The sequence below is a fragment of the Megachile rotundata genome, chromosome 1 (genome assembly GCF_050947335.1).
Source record: "Megachile rotundata isolate GNS110a chromosome 1, iyMegRotu1, whole genome shotgun sequence".
Taxonomy (NCBI): domain Eukaryota; kingdom Metazoa; phylum Arthropoda; class Insecta; order Hymenoptera; family Megachilidae; genus Megachile; species Megachile rotundata.
The window spans coordinates 6408784-6434209 of record NC_134983.1 but is presented as its reverse complement, the minus strand read 5'-3'; the positions used below and the strand labels follow the sequence as shown (position 1 = coordinate 6434209).

The 25426-nt window shown below is 32.5% G+C and overlaps 5 protein-coding genes across 13 annotated transcripts in view; 3 read left to right on the top strand and 2 right to left on the bottom strand.

Moving 5' to 3' along the window:
- The window catches only part of LOC100876462 (uncharacterized), a 42560-nt gene extending 30649 nt beyond the window's left edge, over positions 1 to 11911 (top strand). For all 4 annotated transcript variants that reach the window (XM_012279469.2, XM_076535209.1, XM_003700629.3 and 1 more), the window contains one exon: positions 11777 to 11911. The gene's annotated coding sequence lies outside the window, so the exon portion shown is untranslated. The remainder of the gene's footprint in view (positions 1 to 11776) is intronic.
- papi (tudor and KH domain containing protein papi) lies at positions 25 to 17238 on the bottom strand. Of its 3 annotated transcripts, none has more exons than XM_076535227.1 (8): positions 17146 to 17238; positions 15053 to 15461; positions 14760 to 14972; positions 14521 to 14684; positions 14202 to 14422; positions 5101 to 5281; positions 4576 to 4869; positions 25 to 3935 (listed from the first exon to the last, which is right to left on the bottom strand). In XM_076535227.1, exons 2-8 carry the CDS (start codon positions 15222 to 15224, stop codon positions 3684 to 3686), a joined length of 1497 nt encoding a protein of 498 aa, XP_076391342.1. In that variant the 5' UTR covers positions 15225 to 15461; positions 17146 to 17238; the 3' UTR covers positions 25 to 3683. The 3 variants fall into 3 exon arrangements, with proteins under 3 accessions (XP_076391342.1, XP_003700678.1, XP_012134855.1); XM_003700630.3 differs by lacking the exon at positions 17146 to 17238 and adding an exon at positions 15538 to 16085; XM_012279465.2 differs by lacking the exon at positions 17146 to 17238 and adding an exon at positions 15538 to 16089 and having other exon boundaries at positions 3874 to 4491.
- On the top strand, positions 7590 to 14164 carry LOC100876680 (speckle-type POZ protein-like). Its single transcript, XM_076535250.1, has 3 exons — positions 7590 to 8134; positions 13508 to 13655; positions 13727 to 14164. The coding sequence occupies exons 1-3, from the start codon at positions 8075 to 8077 to the stop codon at positions 13993 to 13995; spliced, it is 477 nt and encodes a 158-aa protein (XP_076391365.1). The 5' UTR covers positions 7590 to 8074; the 3' UTR covers positions 13996 to 14164.
- LOC100876791 (glyoxylate reductase/hydroxypyruvate reductase) lies at positions 16738 to 23718 on the top strand. Of its 3 annotated transcripts, none has more exons than XM_076535241.1 (7): positions 16738 to 16926; positions 21403 to 21554; positions 21735 to 21862; positions 21970 to 22159; positions 22395 to 22558; positions 22871 to 23161; positions 23454 to 23718. In XM_076535241.1, the coding sequence occupies exons 2-7, from the start codon at positions 21406 to 21408 to the stop codon at positions 23567 to 23569; spliced, it is 1038 nt and encodes a 345-aa protein (XP_076391356.1). In that variant the 5' UTR covers positions 16738 to 16926; positions 21403 to 21405; the 3' UTR covers positions 23570 to 23718. The 3 variants fall into 3 exon arrangements, with proteins under 3 accessions (XP_076391356.1, XP_003700680.2, XP_076391351.1); XM_003700632.3 differs by lacking the exon at positions 16738 to 16926 and adding an exon at positions 19967 to 21201; XM_076535236.1 differs by lacking the exon at positions 16738 to 16926 and having other exon boundaries at positions 21288 to 21554.
- Positions 23314 to 25003, bottom strand: Lamtor3 (Late endosomal/lysosomal adaptor, MAPK and MTOR activator 3). 2 transcript variants are annotated; one of them, XM_012279470.2, is made up of 3 exons: positions 24865 to 25003; positions 24440 to 24667; positions 23314 to 24359 (listed from the first exon to the last, which is right to left on the bottom strand). In XM_012279470.2, exons 1-3 carry the CDS (start codon positions 24871 to 24873, stop codon positions 24270 to 24272), a joined length of 327 nt encoding a protein of 108 aa, XP_012134860.1. In that variant the 5' UTR covers positions 24874 to 25003; the 3' UTR covers positions 23314 to 24269. The 2 variants fall into 2 exon arrangements, with proteins under 2 accessions (XP_012134860.1, XP_003700749.1); XM_003700701.3 differs by having other exon boundaries at positions 23314 to 24304.
- Positions 25004 to 25426: the final 423 nt, after the last annotated feature.

Below are 25426 nucleotides of genomic sequence, written 5' to 3'. Positions count from 1 at the left end.
TAGAGGTGAACAGATAAATAGAACTTTAGAGAACGATCATTTTATTCGTTAGAATCTTCATTTATGTTGTACATTTTATCATCGAGAAAACACAAGATCACATCGCGATTATTAAAATAGTGATGGGCGCTTTAACCCTTCTTTCATTATGGCGGCCATAGTTCTACAAATATTTGTAGAACACATTCGCTACAACGCTGAAGCTGTTGAAAATTTTATTAGGATATTGTTAATATTTCAAGCATACGTGAATTTGTAATTAGATAATTAAGATAATTTTTTCATCGTGGGACTACTGTGGAAGTTCAAGCGTTCATATGCGAGCGTGGTAGCGAATGTGTTAATATAATTACTATATTCGAAACTTCGTGTTATTAAACCAAGTTCTAAAAGTTTACATTTACCAATTGTGAAGAAGGGTTAATATTCTCTTTCTTGCACTTCGATAGTTATTAAGCACAATGGCGTTTTTAGAACATTTTTATTTTATAATAAATAAAGAAATAATATCTCGTTCTGTAATGAATTTATTTATGAGTTAAGATTGCAATCAGAACAGAAATTATCTCTGAATACTGTTTAAAGCTTCGTTGATAATAGATAAAAATACTATAACTTTACACCTTTCGAAAATGTTAATCTCGAAAGTCTTACAAAATTTACTGATTATTTTTTTGAGTAATTGCTGACTATTTTTTTGTAATAGACTGCTGCAAAGAATTTAAGCATATGATAAAAAATGTATGTTATGCTAATTACTTCCTATTGGTACAAACATCTAATACAATCAGTGAGCTGTTAAAGATTTTTTAAATTTTCAAGACCAAAATCTTCAAAAACCTTAAATCTAGAAGATAATATTCGAAGTCAAAATCAGCCCATCACCAGTAATGTTAATGAAAGTAAACAGATTCATGCAGGACATCAAATAAACGAAGCTTCTATGTATTCTTGGAATCTATATTATCATACAGATTTGCGTGTCTGTCGCAGTCGATCAATCAACTGTTCTTAAAATAACGCGAAAACAAAAGAATAAACATAACTAAAAGTAACAATAACGAGTTTTGTTAAACATCAAGAATCTTTCTCTGATTAATTACTAAATGATACATATTTCTCTTCGATTATTCTTTTCTTATAAAAATATACGACCCACTATGTACATAGGTCTTCCTCGACATTTTACATCGTAATAGTTACATTCTCTTTTTATGCGCTATTTTTCGAAGAAAGCGATTATGCGCGAAGCGATTTAACGCGTACGGTCTCTTAACACGTTGACTGGTAGAAAAGTAGAAAATAGCCGTATCCATTAGTTCAATTAGGTTTTTTCTCTTAATAGAGACAGTTAGAGCGATGGGCAATTCTATCCGCATTCTACCGTTATAAAATTTTTATGACTTTTCGAAATTTTAAAACTTCTCTAAATTTTCGGTAAACAAATTCTTAAAATTTTAGATTTCCTTTTTAATTTCAGAAATCGTAAATATTTCAGCGGGTAGTTTTGTCCATCACTGATTTAGAGAACGTCTAACTTGACTTATCAAAGATCTGTTGAAAGAGGATCCTCTATTTTTCAACTGAACGAATAAAATATTAGGCCACCGACTCTTATGGCAGTCAGCGTGTTAAATTTCAGCTTGTTTTATAAAGTACATAGTTACTGAGGAAACGAGGTACGACTTAAAGTGTAGCACTACAACTATATGGAAGTATTAGGAAGATATTCGGGATTTTACGGTGCTTCGTTCAATTGTTCTTAACGTGTCTTAACTTTTATCGTTTCAAATTTTCCCAAGATGAGCAATTTTTAAGCCTCGAACGCTTGATTCGGATACTTAAAATCTTATTTATGTTTCGCAAATTGTTTTACAATTCAACAATAACTAATATTTGAAAGGAAATTCGTATTCTTTTAATCACAGTACAACTTGTCAGCGATCAAAGGCTCGCTAATTATTTTTCGTAATATATGGCATTAAAAAGTCTGTTGATGAAACTTCAATAAGAAAGATGTCTAGTAGCTATTGCATATGCAGTTTATTCGACAGGTTTCGTTGAAAATAATTAGAGATTCACTCGATTATAGTAGGTCATCGATAAAACTGAATATGTATCTTGCAAGGAGTGGCAAAACAGAAACGAGATTAAACGACTAAGCGGACGTAAACAAGATTCAGTCAATATCTTCTCGTTTTCATTGGTGTTTGTTCACTGAAACTCGATAGATTCGTAGTAGAAGTTCTGTTATAGTACTGAATTACAAATAAAGGAATGATTGATTGAATAAAAGTAAGTATCAAGGACGATATCCAATTCGACAAATTTCCTAAAGAACATGAAAGGTATTTATAATAACAATATTTAAGGCTTTGATGAATACAGATTTCATTAAATTTACGAGTTTTATAATTTCATATTTTTTTTGTTTTACAATTTTTAATTATCACACTATGCAATTATCACCTTTGAAATTATCACTTTTCAAAATAAACGCGAATAAAAAAATACTGTCAAAATCTTTCTGACAATTCCATAAAGTAATTCTTATAATTAGTAATTGCACGCTATTTTGACATTGACATCGTCCATCGTTTCCAATATTTTCCTTCAGATTAAACACATCTTTATTGAGCAAAGTAGCCAAACTTTTGCGCTGTTGCTTTCCCTAATAATTTCTAGATAGATGTTGAATGACTACTTTCCTATCGTTATCACTTATCCGAATTTTAAAATACATGAATTTTATTCTAAATATCAAAAAAACAATGAAATAAAGTTACCAGAAATTCAATATCAATTCACAACGCTCTTTGATGTATAATATAAAAAGCTGTGTGATAAAAAACGCGTGTCAACGATCAAAATCACTCGTACAAAAAACTTTATAAATGTATCACTCTGTTCGAGACCAACTGACTGTTCAAAGTCATTTCTCTTATTATATTAAAAAGATTCATCTCCTTTATAATGTAATAGTTTCACAAGACAAATCGTACAAAACAATTGTCATTGTGGTATTTCATTTCTAACTCTAACCGGACAATCAATCTTCAATATAAATTATTAAATTTATATTGAGTAAGTATTTTTAAATAAGTTTACTTCTTAAATAAGTGTTTTTGTACTACTTTTACTACAAAATGTAGATTTATACACGGTTTTATCAAGGTAAAAGAAGCGAGTGTACAAAGTTAGAATTTAGTACATTCCGTGCTACGTAAGTTACAGACTCATTGTTTATTAAAAGCGTTGTAAACAGAAACAAAAAATATTTAGTTTTTAGTTGAATTTTTTAAATCTATACAAACTAAACAGTAATACTTAATTTGACAATTTTATATGGAAACTTTAATTTCTGATTATTTAATTACAATCAAATTAACAAACTTTTCATGAAACGAAGAAACAATGTAAAAGTAAGCACTTGCAACTTAAATAAAATATAACTTTTAAATCTATTAAGTCTCTGTTTTACGTGGCATGAAACGTATTAAATAAAAAGAAAAAAAAAACAATCTCCAATACGCTAAGAACAGTACGCAAAGCACACGAGACCTTGTGAGTTATATTATTTCGAAAACTAATTCTATATGGTTGATCTCGATGTCTATAAAGCTAAAGGAAATGGCTAACAAATCAACATTAGGGTATCTAGCTTCTTTTGTCGTTTCATTTATTTACCCCAATTCCAATTCGTCCGAGTCATTGGAGAGATCGCTCTCATATCCAGCCGGAGCGATTTTCGATGATTTTTCAATTTTCAAGTGTGTATCGTAAGATTTGTCGCGCTGATTGCTATTTCCGTTTCGTAGATAATCACCGCCCCCGTCCTCTCGATTTACTTTCTTCTCATTGTCGATGAACCGACTCGTCTCGTCCTTCACCGGCGTCGCAAGATCGATTAACTCGATCGGTACACCGTGTCGTCTCTGAAAGAAATCGATACAGAGGCTGCTAATGACCCGGTTGTGTTCGAGGATTTAACGGTTAACCGCAAGCGAGCGTGCTTTCCGTGGCGAGACGGAAAAACGGATGTCAATGTACTTTCTATTACACGTTCGATCCCGTTTCGCTATTACACGGAAGAAATCGTTTCTTGTTCGACCATGTCTGCGAACTCCACAAACTTTTCGGTAAAAAGAGGACTTCATAATATTTTTATACACAGGGTGTCTTACTTCAATATACTCTGACAATTATACTGATAAACAAACTATATGTCCTTGAAAACAATATTTTTATGTTGCTCCATATTTCTATAATATTCTCCTCTTCTACACTGTTTAAAGCCATATAATAAAACTACACCAACTCCATGTACATTTCAAAGTAAATACAGTACCCTCTTTTAAACAGAACTTACGTTTATAGATTTATAGTTTTGAGAAAGTGAATAAGTAATTCATTTGCCAAATTCGTGGAGGGATTGAAAGTAGACACCCTGTATAATCTCACAGCAGACGTGCGCCCTGAAAACTCCAAATTCTAAATGATAAAAGAGATCAAAAAGTTTCCTTTGCCGTCAAACGTTTAAAGTTTAAACAGACATTGAAGTATATAGAGTCTCACCTGTGGTGTTACAAGATCGATTACTTCCATATTACGCTGCATCGTCGAGACGGGTGTTTCAGGATCGGTGATGGGTGAGTGTGGCGATTCAGACTCCAATTTACGTAGAATGTTTGTGGGTGTTTCGGGACTCTGAGCTCGTCTCGTCAACGGAGAAGTTGATGCAGAAGTTGAGATACTCGACACATCGTGGCTTCGATTAGATAAGGACAACTTTGAATAAGCTTCCCATAACCCTGCTTCTTCTGGCTCGGCGAAACCCTCGTTTATCAACTCTTGACCGATATTAATGTACTGCGTGAGTCCGACAAAAGATTAAAACTGAATATAAATTGGCAAACATAAATGAACGATATTTTACTATTATCAAAATTATTGAGAACTCAAAACGGTATTACATTTTGTGAAATTAATGAAGTTATGCAATGAAGGATTAATAGCAAACCAATTGCTGACTCGAGAATAGACTACTAATTGTTAAGTCGAGAACAAACTAGTAATTATTAAATATTGTTCATGAAGTACCGTATCGTCGATTTTGTCGAAAAGATCGACACAAGGAATTGGTATTCCTGCGCGACGAGATATGTTATAGCTGCGAGTTCGTTCTTTGTAGCCTCTGATTTTGGCTATCAAGACTTTCCACTGAGCTAACCAAGTGAGTTCTTCGAACTTCTTGCAGGCTTCGCTGCTCCATTCGTTTTCTCTGAATCATAGAAAATTAAAACATATTAAAAATTAACTCTGACAATTATCTTATTCCTACATAAAGCATTCGATAACGAGGGAGTTAATAAAATTTCTACTAATTTTTTCTACTAAGTTATTTTATATATACATATATCTGAATTAATATAACCGAACTAATCATAACATAACACGTCACTCAATAAGTCCCCGGTCTGACACATATATGGCGGCACTGGTGACAGACCCACGTTATTTTTGAATAATACTAACCTTCAAACAGTACGTGTCAAAATTTCATGGTATTCTAACCAATAGTTTAGAAGTTACAGTCATTTTAGTACCCCCAGTTTCGTAATTTTAAAGACAATGGATAGAAAGGAATTTCGTGTGCTGATTAAACACTGTTTTTTTATAAAAAAAAATACTATTGAAGCCAAGAAGTGACTTGATAAGCATTATAGGGACTCTGCACCAGGAAGATCGATTATCATTGACTGGTATGCTGAATTTAAACGCAGTCATACAAGCACCGATGATGCTGAACGCTCTGGTTGCCCAAAATCAGCAGTCGTTCCGGAAAACATAAAAAATGTCCACAAAATAGTTTTAAAGGGCCGTAAACTTAAGTTGTGTGAGATAGCTGATGCCTTGAAGATATCAGAAGGTAGTGTCTTCACAATTTTGCAAGAAAATTTGGGCATGTGCAAATTGCTTTCAAAGTGTGTGCCGCGTTTGCTGTTTCACGAAGGCAATGCGCCGTGTCACAAGTCGATGAACACGATGGTTCAATTGAATGAATTACGTTTTGAATTGTTTCCCCGCAAACCGTACTCCCCAGATTTGGACCCCAGCGACTACTGGTTCTTTGCAGATATGAAAAAGATGCTCCAGGTAAAGAAATTTGGCTCAAATGAAGAAGTGATTACGGAAACTGAAGCTTATTTTGGGGGCAAAGACAAATCGTTTAATATAAAGGGAATTGAAAAGTTAGAGGAGCATTGGAATCAATGTATCACACTGGAAGGAAAGTATATTGATGATTAAAGTGGAATTTCTAAAAAAAAATTTGTTTTTCTTAGTTAGACCGGAGAGTTATTGAGTGATGTGTTATATTATTTTATTATTGATGTAACTAACTAATGTATCATTTTATTTGAGTTAATCTTTCTTCGGTCATTTATAAATTCCTTCAATTTTCTACGAGTAAATATCATGATTTTTGTTTTCATTGCAACATGTTTAGTGTTTACACATCGACAACCATGAAATCTGAACTCGGAGTCTTACGATTATTTATTGTTCGCTATTGCTCATGCCTAATGAAACATTGGACAATTTTCCACGTAGATATTGGCCGTGGTGAACCCTCAAATTGCGAAGTTACTACGGAATTTAGCGTAATAAATTTGTCAACAATTTGGCAACAGAAAGAGAATCGTATGCACAGAAATGTTATTTCGTCTCGTTACACATTTAACATAATTTCTTTACTTTCGATATACTTTATTGAATATAAGCGTAGTACTTTTAAGTAATAGATTTCTTATCGAGTTTACGTGAAATGTTATTTCACTTGTACTTGAACCTGTGTCAAAATATTTGAACGATTTTCGTGCAATGATGCATTAAGCATTAGTGATTTTCCTCGCACTAATTTTACACGTGTTACTGTAACCGAATGATTGAGCCAGAGTGCAAACAAACAAACATGTAAATACTGGTGCTATACATTATCAAGAATTGTGGTCGTTAATCGGTAAACAGATTCAGAAATGTGTACACATACAATATATACTTGTGACTAGATTACTAAATTGAAGAATGTAGTATATATCAGAATAAGAATGTTCATAAGTGTTCATATGAAGTCTTCATATGTCATAAGAAATTTAGAAATTTGAGTATCTGCAAAGTGGAAAATTGTATAATTTGATAATTAGGAAATTTAATGTTCGATAAATATGGAAATCTGAATGTTTGCAAATTGCATAATTAAAAAATTTTTAAATTTATAAATTCGACAGCAAAATATAAAAATTTGAATATCTGCAAATAAGATAATTTGCAAATGAAAAAATTGGAAAATTTGAAATTAAAAGAACGTAGAGATTAACTCTGCTTAATTACCATTACAGGCAACGGTAAAAAAGGTTCCAGGTATCAGATTCGATTTTTAAATTACTTTCTTCTCGACTCAATTATCCGCATTTCATGTAACTCTCGTTTCTTCGGTACAATTACCGTTAACCCTGTTTCCGAACCGAGATTTAGCCGGAACTCGAAGGTGATAGAGCTATCGTTGCACGAAACAAAGAACACGTGCGTGAAGCACCCCCATTTACCAAGGTTTAAGCAGTTTCGGGGCATCTTGTTCCATTTATAAACTGCACAGCACAAGTGTACACGTGCGAGAAGATGAAGTGGACGATGAGCATAGTCTCTCGGTAATGGTCACACTGTCTCAGTCGTTTCACGATCTTCGTGGTGAACAATATCCTCGTTAAAAAAAGAGGGACGCAGAAGGATAAGGTATAAAATAGAGCACAAGTACCGGTGATTATTTTGTATAGTACTAAATACGAACACTGCGGTGGCAATACAACAAAAAACAATCAGATAAAATTATTGACTTGAAACTCTTAATTTCATCGGTAATTAAACAATTAATCGAGCGTATACTGCAAATATATAGTGAATTTAAATTATCTTCATTCGGTGTTTATTCATGGTATGGAGAAAAGTGAACACGTATGATACACGGTGTGCACAGTGCAGAAAACTGAATTCGTGAGAAGTCTAGCTGAACTCGATGCACTTTATGCTAGACGCATTAATGAACGTTATACCGGACGCGTATGTACGTATGCACGTAAGTACGCATTTTCATTGTAGACGTGTATTTTCGTGGCTTTTCGACGCGAAATAGTGTCGAGTGGTGCAGTTTGAATGTCAAACAGGAACGTTACTAAGCTTACCACTGTTGCCAAACAATGCTTTACATGCTGTATTTTGAATACATCACGTTTGGAATGATCGTGTACTATGAACAAAAACGAAAAATGACAAAAAACCGTACTGGTATTTCTATGATTATTAGCATCGTAATGCAAGTTGACAATGTGGAGATAAAAATCTTAAACGCCTTTACATCGTTCTAATTTTGCACTGTCATTTGATTCGCATGTATCACAAAAATGGAGTCAATTAATATTTGACTCGATGAGTAAATTCCTCGAATATCAACTCATCGTTATATTGAGTTGCAAATAAACTGCATAAACCATGCAATTCTGGTATCTTATTACTACCAGCAATATAGAACGTAGAGATGATTTATCTTGGTCAACCTGCATTTGTCTTGTATATCATTGTTATCGTCAATTAAGAATCATCCAACGCAATTATTTCATTTGTCAATTCACTCTTTAATCTTAGTGGTCAAACAGATGGTCTTAGTCATCCATACTGGAGACTGGACTGTATTCATTTGTTATGTAGCAACAAATCATTGCGCCAAATTTGATATACCTCATAACATTTTAATCTACTCAATAAATGTCAATCTCGTATGAACAAATAAGTACATGAGATGTCACATGACATGTTTGGCTATATAACGCGTGACGATACAATGTGTGCAGACATTATACGTGTAGATTATATAATACATAATAATATTAATGCGTGGCGATATTGAGATATGGTGATATATCAGGCAGTGACATTCACGCAGGATGATATTGCGCGTAGCAAGATTGACGCATGGTAATATAGCGCGTGACAATGTAGCACACGGTAATATTATCAAATGGTGATATAGCGCGAGGTAATATATTGTGTGGTAATATAGCGCGTGGTGAGATATCATGTGGTGATATAACGCATGGTGATATAGCGCGCGGTGATATAGCGCGCGGTGATATAGCGTGTGGTGATATAGCGCGCAGTGATATAGCGTGTGGTGATACAGCGCGTGGCAATATTAACGTATGGCAATATAGCGCATGCCAATATAGCGCATGGCAATGTTAACAAATGGTGATATAGCGCGGGGTGATATATCGTGTAGTGATATAACGCATGGTGATATAGCGTGTGGTGATATAGTGTGTGGTGATATAGCGTGTGGTGATACAGCGCGTGGCAATATTAACGCATGGCAATATAGCGCATGGCAATGTTAACAAATGGTGATGTAGCCCGAGGTGATATATCGTGTGGTAATATAGTGCGTGGTGATATAACGCATGGTGATATAGCGTGTGGTGATATAGCGCATGGTGATATAGCGTGTGGTGATATAGCGCATGGTGATATAGCGTGTGGTGATATAGCGCGCGGTGATATGGCGTGTGGTGATACAGCGCGTAGTAATATTAACGTATGGCAATGTAGCGCATGGCAATGTTAACAAATGGTGATATAGCGCATGGCAATGTTAACAAATGGTGATATAGCGTAAGGTGATATATCGTGTGGTGATATAGTGCGTGGTGATATAACGCATTGTGATATACCGTGTGGTGATATATCTTGTGGTAATATAGCACGTAGTAATATAACGCGTGGTGATATAGCATGTGAAGATATTAACGCGTGGTCATACAACGTGCAGCGAAATAGCATGTAGCTACTGCATAAAGCGTAACAATGACACATAGCAAAATAACGTACAGCAATATAGCATGTCAACATCAACGTATGGCGATATAGCATGTAGCAATATTAGCGCATAATAATATGGTAATAAAAATAATGAGGATATAATGCGTAGCTATAAAACGCGTGATACAACTTTTCACAATATAACATATAACGACACAATGCATATCTAAATAACGCGTAATTTTATACATTACAAGGTAAATACCAAAATAAAGAACGTACAAATTCGAACCGAAATTGAATTAAAACGATATCCATCGAGTTAAGAGGTTTGACAGCAGGAAAACAAAGAGATCCCATTTCAAATGGGGAAAAATCGAAGTTGACGGAAGCACGAGAGATTGACTGCAACGGAAATAGAAAGCATTCAGAAGTGGTCTGCGGGTTTTTGGCAACGAGGTACTCATCGGTTTTGCCCTCGTTGTGTCGCGTGTAACCGAACACCGTAGGTACCGCGGTAATTCCAACTCGAAAACCATCGTGTGTGCATTATCTTCGAGGTTGCAACGATGATTAGCTGTTTCGAGGCACGCGATGCGAGCTGCGCTATTCGGTCAGATTGATTGATTAAATTCCCATTCGACTATCGAGAAGAATTTATCCCCATTCTGATCTTATACACGATACACAAGATTGATTTCTGGATTATAAACAATAACTGTGATTCCCTCTTTCCGGGTTTAAGAAATTATTCGCGGTGATCTTAAATTAAATCTTTTGCATATGATATCAAATTAATAGAAATTTTTATATTTAACAATTTGCAAATTTGAAAAGGTACTAATTTTCAAATTTCCAAACTTTCCAATTTCCACATTTGTAAACTTTCAACTGATAGATAGAATCCTTTGTAGTACTGCCATTTCCAATTCTTTGTTTTTACAATTTCACCTCTGATAATATGTATAGAGCAGATCTCCGTTGACAGAAAATCTTCGATTGAAACCATCGATTGTGCACCAAAACCTCGATTAAATTTGTCACCAGCAATTTTAACGAGCTTTTATTCGCGATAAATTCATGTATGAGTTTTAATATCTCATATCGTTATTGATTTCGCGTTCTCCAAAGCCATGTTCAAACTAAAAATGTAAATCTCCAGCAATTAAATTTTACACGATATACTCGATCGTTCGAAATTTTTTACCAAATCGTACACTTCGAGGAAGACAGCATCGGCGTTGCTAAAATATGCAAATAAAAACTATTCATATTTTAAATTACCGTATTAAATAAAGATAAATTAAGATCGTACACTGGCACTCTGCCAAACGTTCGTGTTCCACCGTTGAACTTGCGATTTATACCGAAAACTTTGCCGGTGCATGTGCAACGCGAGAGTTTAACAATCGGCAAAGCGTTTTGCGCACTTTCTCAAAGCTTTATCGTGACTGTACGCTGCAATTATACTGCACCACGAGAATTACATTTGCTGCTAGACAGACGGAAAGAATCGAAAGTGAATTGTGAAACGGACGAAATAAAATGAACAAAAAGTGCTGCGTCATAGCAGAGCATGAAAAGCAATGCTTGAAGCAAAAAGAATTTGAAAAGCTGAAATGCATTGTTTCTTCCTAACAACGTTCGACTAAAAATTTTCATTAATTTGTACTAACGAGTATATAATTTTATGCAGGAACAATATTAGCCAGCTTGTTAAAAGTTTTAAATATTAAAATACATAGTCTTTTATTATATTGTCATTTTCACGTATATGAGCATTTACCGAGATCCCCAAATTCTTGAAGGCTGAATGTTAGATCACCATGCGTTAATAACTCATATAACAAATCGAAAGAAATTTAATTTGATTATCAAATGATGAATTGTTTCTTCACTCGTTCAGGTTTTCTTATTTACGTGAGGCTATTAAAGAATGGAGCTACTAGTGCCAACAGTCTCTGACATTGTGTTTAAATACACATGGACTGTACCAAATTACAAGAAGTCTATTTTAAAGAAAAGCTTCATCGATAGTCCATCGTTCGACGTGAACGTGAATGGCATTCACAGTACCTGGAATCTTTCCATCAGGTTTTGGAAAAATCCTGACGGTAAGGACAATTGCTACAATTTTCAACACATAAATAATTTATGCAAAATTATTTGAAAATAATTTGAATTACATCAACATTCTTATACTGTTCGTAAAATAACGAAGTATTTGAATTAGTTAAAATTCTTACATAGTTTCAAATAAAATGTACACGACCCTGGTCAAACTGACCAGTTAATGTATATATTTTTTTATCCTTGTCCGAAACAATTATAAATATCGATTTTATTAAATGAAACAATGGTACGGTGTTTGGTGACAGGCAAAAGAATGATAAACCCGGTGGTATTGTGTCTGAACATGTTGAGCTGCACCGTAGATGAAGCGGAACAAGCCAAGATACGATTTCAATTTGCAGTTTTCAATGCCGACGTTAAACACTGGGAATACTGTCATGTTAGCAGAACAGTACTCGAGCTAAAATCTTGTTTAGATATCATTTCCTTAGGATATAGGGATTTATCCATCGTCGACAGGCATTTAAAGAAGAACGGGGAAATTACATTGATGGTCAAGATACAGATCATACAATGCGAAAGCGAGAAACATAACTTGTCGCAGGTATATACTTCAAAGAATGATTTTAAATTTACTCGATGAATATTTGACGTTAGCTACTAGTCAAATTTTAAATTTGTTCACGGAAACTAGTCTACTACTGTATTTCACATAGTTTGGTTTCACTATGTGAAATACATTTATTAAAGACTAACTCAATTATTAAATTAAATAATTTCTAAATGATAAAATTTGCAAAGACCCAAATTCTTACACTCCTCTTTCTAAATTCTTACATTTGCAAAGTCTCCAATTTTCAAGTTAAACTTTAAAAAAAAAATTAATTATAAAATTGTGTCATAGGATATGGCTAAGTTGTTGAAACATCCATATAGCGCTGATACCAAGTTATCATGTGGCGGTTTGAATAATACAGAGATTCCAGTTCACAGCAGCATATTAGCTGCTCGTAGTCACGTTCTGGCAGAAATGATGTCTCCCATACGTGAATCCGATGGACGGAAAAACTCAAACACGAATACCACAGAAGTATCGAATACGTCAGAACCACAAGAAGGAAACTTGATTTCTAAGGAGAACAGATCTTTTAGCGTACGTGCCAGGCGATACTCTGCACCCGTGTTGCGAAATGCTAGAAATAATCTGTCTTATGTCGAACAAACACATTAACAAATTAACAATTTTTGTTACTTGAGTTTGATCCTCTATGGAATCTTCTATAGAACAATAAATAATGTTTGAATTTATTCCTGTAGCATTTATTTTGTATGCTAAACTAACATAATCAAAGAAACATATACAGGGTGTTCGGACAAAAACGCTGGCTAGTAAATCTCTGAACACCCTGTATATTATTTATAACATTATTACACTTTTTAAGAGTGATGTTTTTCTAACTGGGCTTGTTAATTTCAAGTGTGAGTATTTGCTCTATATCATTTTACATATCAGATTTTCTGTTAAATGAATCTACTATAATATTATGTATTTGTAACATTTCAGGACTGCTACACATACTCACTAGAATTGTTGGATCTCAGTAAAGAAGTGGCTGAAGAATTGTTAAGATACATATACACTGATCATGTTGATAACCTTGATAATTTGGCTCCTCAACTTTTATCTCTTGCTGAACGTTTTTGTTTACAAGGTACTGTATGTTACAATATGGAACAATTGAAATAATGCCAATTATAAAACAATTTATATTCCATTCTCTAGGATTAAAGGAGCTTTGTGAAAGGAATCTCATTGAAACCATAACACCAGAAAATATAGCAAGCAGACTTCTGGTTGCAGATGAATTTGGCTGTGATGCATTGAAAAGAGCCAGTTTAGCATATTGTGAGGAAAACATAACTATACTCAACAAAAGTTTAGCATGGAAAATGATGGAACAAGTGAATCCAGAATTGTTTAATGAAGTTTGTGAAGCTGGTATTGGCAGTTCAAGATCAAGTAATATGGACGATAGTGAATTAAGTAATTAACTTTATCCTTCTTTTTTTTTGTGATATAGGTAAATTAATAATTAATTGTAAATTCCCAAGATGTATTAATGATAATTTTGTATCTATTAAAAACAAAGACCTACATATCTTGTACGTTTTATAAATATTTAGGTATCAAAACAATATACAGGCATATTTTATCAATGAACCTAAGCATGTACATAATATAGGATCAATTCACTCACCTTGGTTTAATGTTGGCTAAGGAAAACTCCATTGTCTGTATCGGTACACCTAAAAAGTCCATTCGAAGTTCCAATATAGAATCTAATTGGACCACTTCACGATCTCCATAGTCCAAGAAACATACTTCACATTGACCATCTTCAGGCGTAGAGGTAACTTCGGCTCGATACCATTGTTCATCAAAGCTAAACTTTGCAGCAACAATTTGGCCAAGTGTTACCTGAAATAAATAATATAGTCACGATAATGAGCCAACATTTTAATTGCTATAATCATAATATTTGTCTTCAAAAGTACAATATATAACTGCATATTTACATTTTTTAATGCATGTATTTCTTGATTCTGTTCATCACTGTAATATTCAGTCATTTCGGAAACTAGTTTATCTAAAGCTGTATTTCCAGGACCAACAAGATGTACCCAGAATTGATTAGGATTTTCTGCTGCTGATACATATACTTCTATTGCAGTATCACAATCTGAAAATAATATACAATTAGTTTAAATTAATGAACCTTCATAATTGTATTATTCAAATTAGAGGCATTACATACCTTGGACTGATACAACTTTAGGTGTTTGTAGTTGTTCACTTGTACTGACTGAGGTGTTACGAGGAGACAATTTACGCCTAGGCAATCTTGCTGCAGAAGAAGCCTCTAATTTTATATGTGCTTCTTTCTTTTCTTGAACTTTTTCTTCAATTAGTGCTACAGCTACAGCAATTTGTTCACTTGTTCCTTTAATCATGATCCTCCTTTCAGCATCTATAAAATATTAGTATTAATTATGAAAGTATAAAGACACAAAATAAAATAATAAATATTTGTATAATAAATAAACATACTTGTATCATAGAAACCCTGACCACTTTCAACAGTAATTTTTGCACTGGAGGTTGATTGAATTTGGTGAATAACTTCACCGCCTTTTCCTATTATCCTTCTGCACGCATTGTGAGGTACATATATTTCATATGTTTCAATTATTGGTTGATTTTCAATTATGGATTTAATCATTCTTTCAGCCAATTGTGTTGCTTCATGACTTCCTTTTATAAGGCAAACACGATCAGGGCATTCAATATTATCTTCTTTAAAATGTATTTGCGTTCCTGTCTTATTTTGTACATCTTTTATTGTTGAACCGCCTCTTCCAATAACAGCAGGTACATGTTGCCTAGGTACTTTACATTCTATTGTAATTCGTCTTGAAACTTCAATATTACTTCTTTGAGACTTTGCATCTTCTTTGCCCTATTGAATCAAAGTAATTAAAATCAAACTTTATATAAAAATAGGTAAGTTTGTAAATGCTTAATCTTGAACTTACCTTTTTATATAATACATATATTAAAGCAATACTAACACATGTTAAAGATAAGCCTGTAATTGGAAGTGTAAAATATCGCGGAAGCCACCTCATTTTATATTCTTGTATTTAAAATGTACTACTAGTTTCGTATTATTTATTGTTGTATAAGTTAATCCTTTATCAAATGTGGAACATGCTTCGAATTTGTTATGAACGCAATGCTTCATAACCTCGAAATCTCTCTTGTAAAAATCATTTATAATATAGACTATAAAAAATATTATAAAGAGTTAGCACAAGTTTAAGTACACTTTCGAAACGTGATAAGTAAAGTCTTCTTTGAACGGTTCTGTCTGTCTGTAAATTTCGAGAGGTGTTTAAGTTCAGATCGGAAATCGTATTTTTGAAGCCGTATTGCTACCAACCATGACCATACAATTTGTTCAGATAAATGCAGACACAGCACATTCATTAAAATGCAAATATAATAAATTATAATAAAGCCTTTATTTTACAATAATCTTTGTTATATATCTTACTAACGAAACATCATACCACGCAACATAAAATTTAAAATCATAGTGAATTATTTGTTATATTGGTAATACCCACAAAAGAGGTCATTACGTAGATCCCAAGATTAGAACATGACAGATGATTTAAACGTAACATTTACGGTACAAATTAAGATTCAACAGAATTTTTTTATTCTGTACAGAGATAAAATTATATAATGTAAATACTTTAAAATATATTTGTAATTGCAGTTCAGAATTTAGACATATCATAAATTTTACTACTTTCATTTAAAACATGCAGTTTCCAAACAGGACACTTAGCCGGGCCCTGCCTTTAAACTTCCAAATTAGAAAATTAAAAAATTTACAATTTTACAAATTTTTAAGCTCTATATGGGAAAACCATATTATGTGAAGATTATATTGTTAATTACTTCTTTATTGTTAATTACTACAGCTCAGTTTGTAACAAAATATCTTACTTTAATGTCATTAGGTTCCGCAAGTACTATTATTTAATTAAAAATAGTAAATGTAAAGTTATACTTCTGTTTTATATAAATTTTGCTTTTGTAGAATATAATATAATGTATATCTGTTTGTTTGACAGCAACAATATACGTAGTTATACTATTTGTGTACAACTATGTATATGTATACGCATAAGTATACCTACTAGGTCTGTTTGATTAGGTGCTCCGCGCCTAACCTAACAATGTTGAGCGAGCGAGTAAATTTTACGCCAAAGCAAAAATAGTCAACCGTGTCATCTGGTTGAATTCGTTGAGTGGTGCAAGAGAAAAGCGTGGACAAAAAAGTTGAAAAGTCAAGTACATAAGCGCGAGCAAATTCAATTTTGCATTAAAGTCTACGAGGATATGGTTTTTCGGTAATTATTCTTCCGTGGCATGCGCGGGCGAGGCGTAGGAGGAATATACACGACAATGAGTATGCAAAATCGTTAATTACTCACTTTCTGAGCACAGTTTATGAACTTTTATGATTAAAGAATGGTCAGCATTATTTACATGATTCGATCATAAAAGTTCATAAATAATGTTCGGGTAATGAGTAATTAATTATTTTGTGTCAACATTGCGATACGTACATAAGCCGCCTATATCAATTCCACTGCACATGCAAAGTGCAATATTTCGGCACTTTGACGACGTAGTATGGTTCCAGAGGCATTTAGAAACAAATTTCTATTAGGGTTTGATGCGTTTTGATGACTAACAAAGCCAGGAAATTAATTTTTGTCGGATTCGGTCCAAAACGGTACAGGTGGCGCCATCTAGCGGTGAGCGGCGGAACTACGAAAACTAAAATCTCGCTTTTCTCGAAAATTAGGGACTTTTCCGAAATTCTGAGATATACAAATTGTTCCTTGTCGCCTACGGAATCGAACGAATATAATTATAGCCAGCTAGGATCATTATTAAAGAAAATAGAAAAATAGCCCATTTCATGGACTAAAAAATTGGCGTCCATCTAGCGGTGAAAGTTGGAACTACAAAAATAGAAAATTTCGATTTTCTCGAAAATTAGGGACTTTTCCGAAATTCTGAGATATACAAATTTTTCCTTGTCGCCTACGGAATCGAATGAATCTAATTATAGCTAGCTAGGACCATTATTAAAGAAAATAGAAAAATAGCCCATTTCATGGACTAAAAAATTGGCGTCCATCTAGCGGTGAAAGTTGGAATTACAAAACTATAAAATTGCGATTTTCTCGAATATTAGCGATCTTTAAGTACTTGTGAGGCTCAGAAAGTGTTATGTCATCGCAGTAGAAGCAAAATAAAGCAATAAAAGTTTCCTGAAAGCTTTAATAAAGAAAATTAAAAAAATGTTATTTTATGGAGAAAATTTGTGGCGCCATCTAGCGGCGAAACTGCGAACTAAACTAAAAAACGTATGTCCGAACACGCGTTAAGGGGTCAAATAAAAATTGATTTTCTCGGCTTAATAGGCAAAAAAATGAATAACTTATTTAACAAAAATTGCTTTAAAATGTCTGAAGAAGCATACTACGTCGTCAAAGTTGCGAAATATTACTTTTTATATTTTTCCTTAACGCGTGTTCGGACATACGGTTTTTTCAGTTTAGTTCGCAGTTTCGCCGCTAGATGGCGCCACAATTTTTCTCCATAAAATAACATTTTTTAAATTTTTTTTATTAGAGCTTTCAGGAAACTTTTATTGCTTTATTCTGCTTCTAATGCGATCACATAACACTTTCTGAGCCTCACAAGTACTCAAAGATCGCTAATATTCGAGAAAATCGCAATTTTATATTTTTGTAGTTCCAACTTTCACCGCTAGATGGACGCTAATTTTTTAGTCCATGAAATGGGCTATTTTTCTATTTTCTTTAATAATGGTCCTAGCTGGCTATAATTAGATTCATTCGATTCCGTAGGCGACAAGGAACAATTTGTATATCTCAGAATTTCGGAAAAGTCCCTAATTTTCGAGAAAATCGAAATTTTCTATTTTTGTAGTTCCAACTTTCACCGCTAGATGGACGCTAATTTTTTAGTCCATGAAATGGACTATTTTTCTATTTTCTTTAATAATGGTCCTAACAGGATATAACTATATTCGTTCGATTCCGTAGGCGACAAGGAACAATTTGTATATCTCAGAATTTCGGAAAAGTCCCTAATTTTCGAGAAAATCGAGATTTTAGTTTTTCGTAGTTCCGCCGCTCGCCGCTAGATGGCGCCACCTGTACCGTTTTGGATCGAATTCGACAAAAATTGATTTCCTGGCTTTATTAGTCATCAAAACGCATCAAACCCTAATAGAAATTTGTTTCTAAATGCCTCTGGAACCATACTACGTCGTCAAAGTGCCGAAATATTCATTTTTTTATTTTCCTTATATGCGTGTTCGGACCCTCACTTCTTAGGATCAGTTTTTTCGGTGATTATCCGTTCGTGGCAAGTCCGATTAAAATTTTTTTTCTATGTCCATCTGGATGTACGTACGCATGTGCATGCAAAATTTGACGAGAATTGGTTGAGTGTTGGAAAAGAAAAACGCGGACAAAGAAGTTACAAAGTCTAAAGATTGTAGAATGTTTAAAATAGATTATGCTTTCCTACTATGCGAGACATTAAATCTTGCTTACACCACAGACGAGGTGTTACACATTGTTCTCATAAAATGACATAGATAGTCGATAAGGAAGTACTTACTATGCAGTTATAATTTTACCTCCATTTATTATAGTTTCCTATTACAAACATTTTAAAAGGTACATTTATTGCAAACGAATAATATACTTCTATAACACCTAAAATGTAGCTTCCATCACATTTTGCTATATTAACTAGGAATTTTGTTAAATGTAATAACGATATGTATACGTGTTACGTCAGTCTCGTTCCATGCGCTTTATTTTACGTATATGTGAAGGAACGGAAATGATATTTACGCGCACAGCACGTAACATAATACAACTCGATCACGTGTTTCCCTGATACTTTGCGTTTCAGAATCACTGAAGGAGTTGGAGTTAATTTACTAATAATACACATGTAACTATTTTAGAAATATATAAACTATTTAACTATAATGCGTAATATATTGTTTCTTATATTAATCTATATTTCCAACAATAAGTAACTATTAAAAATGCGTATCCCACACGATAACAATAATTATGATAAATAATTATCAACATGTAATTGCATTCATATCATACAATTTATTGTTAACAATAATAGTTGTTTCTGTCATGCTATCAGGCTTGTCACACGATAAAAGTTTTACTATAATGTAACATTTCATTTTACAATAATTAAGAATTAATATTAATTACGAATATTATATATGTATGTACATTACAATAAGTGTATGAGTCAGCATATTTTATATTCGCAAAACACGTGTTCGTAAATAATTTGTATTGCAAAAAGATTATATCACTATCTCGTCATATATGAATATTTGTTTTATACTTTCTGATATGTGATTACGTATGTACAGTAACTGCATATTCACGTTATGCAAAGAAGAATAGGATATCGGCCATTCATAATTAAAGAATAACTAAACGTAACAACTTCACATAGTAACAGCAGTGATACTCATCACTGACCGTTGTCTTTTTTGTACGAACCTTTTTCGGATTTCGTGCTAATAATTTTCCAAAACGTTTGACACATGTACTCAAAACATAACACGATTTATCTTTCTTGTGCACCTTTTTCAACTGTAATATTTACTGTTTCGTTTGATCTGGTTAGAATTTTTCTGAAACTCTTAGTCGTTGAAATAAATTAAAAAACATCAGTAGACATCGGCGAGTGTTGGATTTCTTCTTCACTTCCATTGGCATTTAAACATAATTAAATAATTGCAATGTTATCACAATTCATATCATTTTATTCAAAAGAATTTGCAGAATAGTTTGGTATAAAAATAAAATGAATAGAAGCAACTATAAGACTGTGAAACATTTCCAAAGTTGAAAATTTACAATTTTCCTTTAAGTCAAATTTTTTTGAAAACGATAATCACTACAAAGAAACAGTTTATGAATTCAGATTCGGTATGAAATAATCTATAAGAGTCATTTATAAATAAATTGCAAAATTGCAAGCATTAAAAAGGTATCGAGCAATGCCGGTCGTGTTTACTTACTTTTGGAACGTGTATTCGTTGCATACCGTGAATCTTTATTATTTTTTATGAGGAAATCCTTCACTAATGAACATTTTATCAGCATAATTATATAGATTATTTCACGTAGGTTCAGCAGATATACAATTTGTTTTTTGAACTTACATATTTGCTTTGACACAAGCTCTAAGTGTTTACTTACTTTTGTTAGCCGCTGTACATACGTAATCACATATCAGAAAGTATGAAACAAATATTCATATATAGCGAGATAGTGATATAATCTTTTTGCAATACAAATTATTTACGAACACGTGTTTTACGAATATAAAGTATGGATTCATACACTTATTGTTATAAAAAGCAAGGCAGACATTGTCAGGACATGCGGTAACTTGTCTGTCATTGGAAGAAAGTAGCGTCTCTACCGAACAGGAACGCATATGATGTAGGAAGTAGTAGTTTCATATGAATGGTCGTGCTATATTTTGATACCTGCTTCTGTATATTATTCTCAGTGATATAAAAAGTATGTATTATTTTCAATCTTACCTATAGTATTATTTGTTTAGACATTATAGATTGGATTACAGTTCGCATAATCGAGACTAAAATGTTATTAATCGTACAACCTTACTATTTTACTATATCGTAATGGAGACTATGCTTAGACATTGCAAAAAAGTAATATCAGTTATCTTTATGTTTCATGGCGCCTGCGCATTATCAGATCATGCGCTTATATAATGCATGGAGTATCGCAAGTAAGTTTAGAAATTACTTGCCGGTGTTATTACAACACCGAAACTTTACAATGAAACCACGTGTATTAGTCACATGTGGCGATGTGCCTTCTGCCGGTATAGATTTATTACGTACAAAGTAAGCATATTATTATAATGAAATTTGATTTTTTATTAATATTAACATAAGAGTATGATTTTTTAGTAGAAATTAACATTCATTTAATGATTTTATGTTTACGATTTTTAATTATTAAAAGTTTAATTACTACTATATATTTGTATCAGAACATACATTTTAATGCCCTATTCCATTTAGATGTGATGTCACGATCATTCATGCTCTTACAAGTAGCCGCAAAGATGTGTTACAAGCTCTTCCAGGACATGATGCTATATTTATTGCTGTACCCATGCACGTCGACAATGAATTTCTTAATGCTGTAGGTAAATATAGAATCCTATAGTAGATTCTTCAAATCAAGGTTTTGCAAACTATAGGTTGAGACCCATTTTCGAAAATTGTAGTCTCACTATTTTTTCGCTTATAACAGGACCCAGTCTGAAAGTAGTTTCAACAATGTCAGCTGGTTATGATCACTTAAACGTTCCTGAAATTAAAAGAAGAGGTATTAAAGTCGGTAATACACCTCTAGCCGTATCGGTTGCAGTTGCAGAAATGGCAATACTCTTGGCATTGAGTGCAGCAAGACGAGCTCATGAAGCACGTTTAAAACTCGAACAGTAATTCAAAAAAACTTACATTTTTTACTTTTTCAAATTTTATGACATTAATATTCAATAAAGACATTAAACAATTTTTATTTATAAGAAATGACTATAGTGTATTCTCGCGCGTGTAAGACAAGTCGTTGTAGAATCATATAGCAAGAATACACTATACTTCTACAATTTCTATAAGACTACCTTACGACGATTTACATTTTAATACATGTATATAAATTTTTCGTAAATGCAGAGGTGAAGTGAAGAATAATTTGCAATGGATGATAGGCCACGAATTACGAGGATCGACAGTTGGTATTGTTGGTTTAGGCAATATTGGACAAGCTATTGTTAAACGTTTGAAAGGATTCGACGTGAGTCGTTTTGTTTATACTGGTCATTCTCGTAAGAAAGCAGGTACATACAGTACATACTTATAATTAAAGTACAATAAAGTTTCGCTAAGTATCACTTCCCCATTTAGCTTTGACTTCTTAGAGTAAGGCTATCCAGAACGATTGAAGAAATTTGCACTTTGGAAATTTTCGTGAAGTGTGCACGCCACTTACATTTCTGCGCATGCACATAATCTTGGCGGGAAAGTAAAAAGATAGGTTTCTGCAACTCCATGTAGAGTTATTTAACGAGACTGTACTGTACGCAAAAGTAGAACACATTAATAGTTCCATAAATGTTTCAATAAATTGTGTTCATTTCAATTTTACGTAGGAGATGAACTTGGCGCCCATTTTGTATCACTCGACGAGCTCCTTGGACAAAGCGACTTTATAATCGTTGCTACACCACTTACGAATGAAACCATGGGAATGTTTAATGACGATACGTTCGGTAAAATGAAGGAAACAGCGGTATTCGTAAATATTGGTCGTGGAAAAGTTGTAAATACGGAAGCATTGATTAAAGCACTTCGTAATAAGACTATTTTTGCGGCGGGCCTTGATGTCACTGATCCCGAACCATTGCCTCCTGATCACGAACTTCTTAAACTTCCTAATGCTGGTTAGTATCACTAATTGTAATAATTGTAAATCTATACAGTAGGAAAACATGTTTATAGTGAGGTATACACTTTTTTGCTCTTAAATCTTATATCAGATTTCTGTATGCTTAACTTATTTATCAAAATGGTGTAAGGTAACAATGAATTACTATTTTTAAGTTTGGTTAATAATTTATTATTAGAAATTATATTCTACAACTTTACATAATATTCTTTTATTATATAATCATAGAAATATTTAGCAAAATTGTATGTACATTAATTATATATATTATATATAATGCACTGCAGTGATCATACCACACTTGGGCACTGCTACCATGAGAACTACAATTGATATGTCAATTACTGCAGCACAAAACATTCTCAATGGATTAGAGGGTAAGCCATTAGTGTATGAAGTATAATTAACAAGTTTGCATGTTTAAAACTTAAAGTTTCATTATACAACCTACTACTGTGTATTTACTTGAAATGATGTAATGACAATGATACACTTTTGTATGTTTAAGAATATTTACTGGTATAATCGCATATAATATATAGTTTAATATCACCCATTCTTTACATAAATTTATACTATTTACACATGTAAAATTTTAGTAACGTTTCTTTAAATATTTATACTCTACTTTTACCACTTTTAACATAAACTACATATTGCAAAATATTGAAATGCTTCTTTGATGTTGTATAATAAAAATTGCTTTCTATTCATTACAAAAATTTGTATAGTCTTTAAAATCTTTTCTTCTCATTTCACATTATTATATTATAAAATGTTTGAGATACTTTCTTCCCTTCTAATATTTAAAATATATAAAAACAATAATGAAAGGAAATATAAATATAAAAAATTATAATTTGAATTTTTTGTAAACTAGACAAACAATAATGTAATAAAACCCCTAGGATTATTTATATCTGTGTTCATTATAAGTGTTCACCAAATTTAACTGTAAACCTTTTGGTATTTATCACCCATAATGTACGACAGGTAACCATCAGGCTTCCACTACTGCATTTTTTAAATTGCTCAGGATTGGATCGATTTTACCTTCTAGAGATAAAATGTGCCCAGTATTACAATTATGACTAGCAATAAAACTAATAACTAATGGCAATTTGTTCATTTGAACCACCTGCAAACCAAATTGAATACATATGTCTATACAAAAGTATCCTATTATCTTGTTTCTGTATGCATGAAAAATAATAATATACTGTATTGTACAGTATATAATATACTGTATAATCAATGTATAATATTTTATTACCTGATAACTACTATACATGCAGATAATAGTTTTATTTTTTCCAAGACCTAATTTACTTCCTTGATCTGTAGCCATTCCAAATGTAGATAAGAAACTTGCTCTCATAGCTAATTCTGGTGCTTTTTCATCAGCTACAGATATAACAGGTACTCCATCCCTATCTGTTATCAGTATACTGTGGAGTCCCTCTACACTACTTAGAAGTCCATAAAGAAACTTCTTTAATTCCTGAAATAATAAAGAACAAATGATTCTTATAAATAACATACTTGTATTAAATTGTTATACTTTGTTCTCCTTTTTAATAAAATATAGATTTACTTGTATAAAAATTGTATCCTTAGAGCATTTAAATTAGTTATACATAACCTCATATCATGTGGTGCTACTATTGCACAAGTGAACATAATAATTTTTCAACTTACCGCAGTCATTTCTAATATTCACTATAATGGATATCAAGTATTAATTTATAAATAAATTTAATTTAATAAACCGTGAATATTAATACTTCTAAACACTACTTTTGACAGACTGTCATGCGGTAGGCGTATACAGATGCGCGCGCACTATATTTAAACCATAGTAAAAAAATAAACGAACATAATAGTTTCCCTAGGAAAAATAGTTACATCTATAATTTTCAATTTTTTTAAATTGAAGTAGAAATTTGAATTTAATTGAATAATAATGCTATTTTTTTAAATTAAATAAAACCAGATCAAATGACTTATTTTGACTTATTATACATTTAATGTATACGATATACAAAGTCAATTTATTAATTGTTTAAGAAACTATACAATATTTATAATGTTGCATTACAATTAATTCTCGGAACATCATCCACTGTGAAAACTATAATTTAAATATAATTTTATGCCTTATAGTATTTTCATTTTCAAACATTTTATTTTCCAATTAATAAAACGCTTTTTTTGTAAACTTGTAGGTTTATCATTATATTAGTCGACATGTTATTGAACA

Bases quoted from the DNA above. Each gene is read 5' to 3' on its own strand.
- LOC100876680 (XM_076535250.1), top strand. From the start codon at position 8,075: ATGCACTTTATGCTAGACGCATTAATGAACGTTATACCGGACGCGTAT. The intron at 8,135-13,507 runs GTAAGTACGCAT...GTAACATTTCAG, and splicing joins ACGCGTATGTACGTATGCAC to GACTGCTACACATACTCACT. The intron at 13,656-13,726 runs GTACTGTATGTT...TCCATTCTCTAG, and splicing joins TGAACGTTTTTGTTTACAAG to GATTAAAGGAGCTTTGTGAA.
- LOC100876791 (XM_076535236.1), top strand. From the start codon at position 21,382: ATGGCGCCTGCGCATTATCAGATCATGCGCTTATATAATGCATGGAGT. The intron at 21,863-21,969 runs GTAAATATAGAA...CGCTTATAACAG, and splicing joins TGAATTTCTTAATGCTGTAG to GACCCAGTCTGAAAGTAGTT. The intron at 23,162-23,453 runs GTTAGTATCACT...AATGCACTGCAG, and splicing joins TCTTAAACTTCCTAATGCTG to TGATCATACCACACTTGGGC.
- papi (XM_003700630.3), bottom strand. From the start codon at position 15,630: ATGAGGTGGCTTCCGCGATATTTTACACTTCCAATTACAGGCTTATCT. The intron at 5,282-14,201 runs GTGAGTGAATTG...TCTATGATTCAG, and splicing joins TTAGCCAACATTAAACCAAG to AGAAAACGAATGGAGCAGCG. The intron at 4,870-5,100 runs GTACTTCATGAA...GGACTCACGCAG, and splicing joins TCGACAAAATCGACGATACG to TACATTAATATCGGTCAAGA.
- Lamtor3 (XM_003700701.3), bottom strand. The intron at 24,305-24,439 runs GTAATAAAATAT...TTTGGTTTGCAG, and splicing joins GCATGTATAGTAGTTATCAG to GTGGTTCAAATGAACAAATT.